At 46.4% G+C, this 5861-nt stretch overlaps 1 protein-coding gene across 1 annotated transcript; it reads left to right on the top strand.

Moving 5' to 3' along the window:
• The first annotated feature begins 1571 nt into the window (after positions 1 to 1571).
• LOC121108230 lies at positions 1572 to 3125 on the top strand. The gene is given in 1 exon segment (XM_040655285.2): positions 1572 to 3125. A coding segment is annotated over 1 exon segment (1473 nt). The 5' UTR covers positions 1572 to 1652.
• Positions 3126 to 5861: the final 2736 nt, after the last annotated feature.

Raw genomic sequence — 5861 nt, 5'->3', positions numbered from 1 at the left:
GAGAGAGAGAGATAAGCTGCTGCTAATGGCCGGGAAACGGTCTTTTTGTGTGGACTTATCTCGAGGAAGATGGCCATCTCAGGAGGTATGCCCAGGACTCTTGCTCAAGCACCCAGGGATGTCACGTAGGCAGGAGAAAATGGAGGATAAAAGAGGGTCCAACAACCACAGCGGATTAGAGGCTGATCTCTCACCACGACAGACTTGAGGGGTTTTCTGCCATCTGATCCTTCACCACAACAGAGAGGCTGATCTCTCAGCACGACTCGAGCTTTCTGCCTTAAGATCCTTCTCTACGGACATTATGCTGACGGACTTCCCTGGGCCTGCTACCTGAGACCTGCTGCTTCCTCCCGGGCTTACTCTGCGGCTTCTTCCTGGACCTACCCGGTACCTGCACCTTCTCGTTGCCCAAGACCGGCCTCGCTGCTCCTGCCCTTTGGCCTCGGACTGTTGGAACGTCATGCAACGGGACTACTGCCGGATCCTGGTGGTGACTATCCCCGCTTTACGCAATTCTTGCTTCTTTCTATCTTTTCTATCGCTCCCCTTCCCTTCCCCATCACCCCGATCCGTAATAGTGTCCGTCCTCCCCTTTCCCCATCTCCCTTATTAACATTTGTAATAAACTGGTTGGACCAACATTTGAACCGTTGTTTCTTAATCTCACGCTGGGCATACATATTTCAAAGAACCTCCTCTCCCTCCTATAAATTGGAGCGAGATATTTTTTTATGGCGTAGTCGGCAGGATGCCCGCCATGAGAGTGTTGTCCTTCCAGATAATAGTCTGAAACTTTCTGTGTGTACCTCCTGGAGTTGCAAGAAGCGATACTTTTTGATAACTTAGACGTGAGCACCTCTCCAGGAAGATCGCTTCGTACTCTGAAACTTTACTATTTATGTGTGTACCTCTCGAGGATGTATGAATTTTGTCTAATTGCATTTATTTAATATGTGTGCGCCTCCTCGGGAAGACCTCTCTGCATTTTGTGGTTTAGGGAACCCCCCCTCTACGCGTGCGCCTCTTGGCGAAGTAAGGAAGTGATACACGTTTTTTAAGTAAAAAAAAAAACAAAAAAACGTGTGTGCCTCTCCAAGAAGTTTACTCACTTTGCTGAAAATTGTTTGTGTGTACCTCTCGAGGACATATGAATCTTGTCTAATTGCATTTAATACACGTGTGCCTCCTCGGGAAGACCTCACTGCATTTTGTGATTTAAGGATCTTGCAACTTAAGTGTGAAATTTGAACCTCTTTCTTGTGCGCCTCTTGGGGAAGTAAGGAAGTGATACACGTTTTTTGACTTAAAAAACGTGTGTGCCTCTCCAAGAAGTTTATTCACTTTGTTGAAACCTAGAAAGTGTTGTTTTAGCTTAAAATTAACTGCGGATTTTGAAACCGAAGTGTGTCTTGCTTTGGTGTGGTGTTTGCAATTTTTTGTGTGGTTTCGCAGAGAAGTTAGGAGCGATTTTTAAGTTGGTTTAGACTCTTTGTCCTTGTGCTTTCCTCAACAAAGGGAGGTGCGATCGGAACATTTACATTTCTTTAGGTGTGGTGTGCCTCCGTGGGAGAGGCGGTAAGGAGTTATCTGTACTTTTGAATAGGTGTACCTCCTCCTCTCTCAGTGTATATCTTTCTGTGTATTTAGAAATGAGCAACAGTATGGCCAGTGTGAAAAGTGAAGATGTATTATTTGATCTTTTAGAAAAGCATGGTGCTCGGCCTTCTGTATCAGGGGTGGATTGGGCACGACAGAACTGGTATAATTTGCAAAGTGTTTCAGACTGTATTCGTGTTTTACAAAATGAGGCTCGTACTCGGGCTGGAAAAGGGAAATCTTTTATTTGTGCAGTACTCGGTGCTGCTTTAAAAGCAGCTGTGGAGTTCCGAGAGGAAAAGAACTCTACGGGAACCCAGACTATTCAAGCATTACAGGAATTGATTAAAGTGACGCAAGAATTGGTAAAATCTCTGCAAAGCCAAATAACGAGTCTTGAGGATCAATTAGAAAGAGAAAGACATAATTTGGTTTTGTTGCAAACAGCTTTTAAGGAGCTGATAATGTGTAAGAACACCGGTGACACTGTTATCCACAGTGCACCTCAAGAAAAAGTTTATCCTCAAGGGGAATTACAAGGGGTGAAGGAAAGGATAGATAAATTAGAGGCCCCTCCAGCCCACATTCGTCCTTTGATAAAAACTGAATATACTTTCGATAACAGTGAGGATCTAGATCCTCAAATGAATGTTAAGGAAATTCCCTTTTTGGCCACTGAACTGGCCAAACTGAAAAAGGATTTCAGCCGCTCCCCAAAGGAGTCTGAAACAGAATACGTCTGGAGGGTTAGTCTCACTGGCGGAGACCAGATCCTACTAACAGAGAAAGAAGCTGAAGGTTATTGGGGACCAGGAGTATTTTTAACTGCTGGCAATAATCGTGCTCCCTGATCCTTAACACAGAGGGCTGCCTATTGGGCAGGGGGTCTCAACCTTTTAGAAAGGGGGGACCCTCTTGCTATTACGGGAACAATCGACCAGTTAGTGGAGAATGTTCAGAAAGCTGCTTGTCTCCAAATGATGTATGATAGAAAGTTGCAGCTACATCATGAATCACCCATGATGTTACCTGTTAATCCGGAGAGATTGACGCCTCTAATTAGGGGACTTCCTGAGTTGTTAAAACCTATAGGTATACAACTCCAAGGAAAGATACAAGCCATGTCTCAGGGAGAGAGAACCTGGGCAGCGTTGGAAGGATCTGTAGCCCCTAACCACCAGTCAGGATCCAAAGTGTGGACTTGGGGAGAGGTTGCCCAAGAATTAATTAACTATGGAAGAAAATATGGGCCGGTGGTTTCTACCTCCAGTAAATTTGAGCCAAGAGGAGTAAGGCTTGCAGTAGCCAGCCTTGCCTCCAGGCCACCTAGCCCAAAACTTATTGGAACCAAAAAGGTTTCATCCCCAGTAAAAACTGGGACACGATGCATTGATCATAAACGCAATGGACTTTGGACTCTGGGCTGGAGAAAGGGTATTCCACGAGATTTGATGAATGGATTACCCACAGTCAGGTTAGAGAAATTAGTTAACTGCTGGCCAGAACAAAAGCTCAAGGGCAGCTGATGCCTTCGCCCCCCCCCCCCCTCCCAGGTGAGCGGGAGGTGGGTGGGGTGGTGAAGGGTGGATGTTTATTAGGAAGCTCACGACTAAAGGAAACAATCTGTTAATTGTTTATTATTAGTGGTTATTGTCAAATATACGGTTGTCTCTTTTCTGTTCATTATGTAATATTCATGTTACCACTCTGGAAGAATCACGGGGTGGTGGCTGTGGCAAGTTGCGATTGTGTGCTGTTGCAACTCTTATGTTTGTATCTTGTATGATTTCATGTTTTATACAAGATGTTGTATCCCCTATTTACTTTGTAACCAAGACTGAGAAATCTTTTGTAACGATTGTATAAGACATTTCATTCCCCGTCCCCTCCCTCCTTTACCCTTGTAGTGGAATTCCAAAATTTTCCGCAGGAATGAGGGACCTCATCCTGCAGCAGGCTCCACCACATCAGTATGGAATTTTGGTATCCATACTGAATCCCCTAGTGGCCTCAGAGGCCATTATACAACAGGCCGCCCAATTGGTGGCAGATCTGGGGGAGACAGAGCGCCTGCGCGCCAGGCGCAATGTCCGAATGGTGGTGGAAAAGTCGGACATCCATCCGCCACCACGACCTAGGAGACCTGCCCCTAATGTAATTCAATCTGGACCCATCAGGGTCTCAAGAAAACAAATGTTTACCGACCTGATTAGGGCAGGGGTTCAATTTCAAAAGATCGATGGACAGCCTAACCAGGTCTTATTACATCTATGGAAACAGTTACCAAACAGTCAGAGATTCCAACGCTCCCCTAAAAGGGAAGGAGTTAGACTCATAGAACGGATTCCACAAAACACGTGGAATCTAGAAGACTTCATAGTCCCATCAAAAAAACGTAAACCTCCTCAGGTGGCCTGGGCAGCCACAGTTGAGCCATCAGAGGAAAAAGACTTAGGGATTGCAGAGCTGATGGCATGACAGGGGAGCCAAAATTCCCCAAGACTAGGGTCTCCAGAGGAGACCGGAGACCCTACGTTGAACTAACGATTCATTGGTCCCGAAAGAATGTACAGCGGGTTATGGCATTAGTAGATACTGGGGCAGAAGCATCAATTATATATGGTGACCCAAACCAATTTTCAGGCTCTAAGGCAATGATAGGTGGGTTTGGGGGGCAGATGATCCCCGTAACACAAACATGGTTGAAATTGGGGGTTGGGCGTCTACCACCCCGGGAGTACAAGGTGTCTATCGCCCCAGTTCCAGAGTACATATTGGGGATTGATATCCTGTCGGGTTTGACTCTCCAAACCACTGTGGGAGAGTTCAGATTAAGGGAAAGATGTATTAGTATCCGGGCAGTGCAGGCAATCATAAGGGGTCATGCAGAAATTGAACCTATTTGTTTGCCACAACCACGCCGGATCACAAATACAAAGCAGTATAGACTCCCGGGTGGGCAACAAGAAATTACCAAGACTGTGCAGGAGCTGGAGAGAGTAGGGATCATTAGACCTGCACACAGCCCATACAACTCCCCCATATGGCCAGTCAGGAAACCAGATGGTACGTGGCGATCACTGATAATATCCAAGCGTTCCCGGTTCCTACGAAACCGAAGCAGTTGCAGGAGTTTTGGGGTATATTAGGATATTGGCGATCCTTTATTCCCCACTTAGCACAACTGCTAAAACCCTTATATCGATTAACAAAAAAAGGCCAAGTATGGGATTGGGGTAGAACAGAACAAGAAGCCTTCCAGCAAGCAAAAATAGCTGTTAAACAGGCCCAGGCGCTAGGTATATTTGATCTGACCCTTCCAGCCGAACTGGATGTGCATGTAACCCAAGAAGGGTTTGTCTGGGGGCTGTGGCAGCGCCAGAGCTCTGTTCGAATCCCAATTGAGTTCTGGTCACAGATTTGGCATGGAGCAGAAGAGAGAGACAGCATGGTTGAAAAGCAGTTGTTGGCTACCTATTCTGCATTGCAGGCAGTAGAACCAATAACTCAGACCGCAGAGGTTATTGTCAAAACAACTTTACCAATTCAGGGGTGGGTAAAAGACCTAACTCACATTCCTAAGACCGGGGTGGCCCAATCACAAACAGTAGCACGCTGGGTTGCCTATCTTAGCCAAAGAAGCCGCCTGTCATCATCTCCACTGAAGGAAGAACTTCAAAAGATACTTGGGCCAGTAACATATCACAGCGAGACACCTGAGGAAATAGTGGTTACTTGTCCAGAAAAGAGTCCTGTACAGGAGGGGAAATACCCTGTTCCAGAAGATGCCTGGTATACAGATGGATCCAGCAGAGGGAACCCAAGTAGGTGGCGAGCTGTCGCATACCGTCCCTCAACTGAAACAATATGGTTTGAAGAAGGGGATGGACAAAGTAGCCAGTGGGCTGAGCTACGAGCTGTGTGGATGGTGATAACTCAAGAGCCTGGCAACAGTGCACTAAACATCTGCACAGATAGTTGGGCAGTCTACCGAGGGCTCACGCTCTGGATAGCACAGTGGGCCACTCAGGATTGGACAATCCATGCCCGACCTATCTGGGGCAAAGATATGTGGGTTGATATATGGAACGTGGTTAGGCACAGGACCGTACGAGCATACCACGTCTCTGGACATCAACCCTTGCAGTCACCAGGCAATGATGAAGCTGACACACTGGCTTGAGTTAAATGGCTGGAAAATTCATCAGCAGAAGACATAGCCAACTGGCTGCATTGTAAACTACGACATGCAGGACAGAAAA

The sequence above is a fragment of the Gallus gallus genome, chromosome W (genome assembly GCF_016699485.2).
Source record: "Gallus gallus isolate bGalGal1 chromosome W, bGalGal1.mat.broiler.GRCg7b, whole genome shotgun sequence".
NCBI classification, from domain to species: Eukaryota; Metazoa; Chordata; class Aves; order Galliformes; family Phasianidae; genus Gallus; species Gallus gallus.
This window is presented reverse-complemented; position numbering and strand designations above follow the sequence as displayed.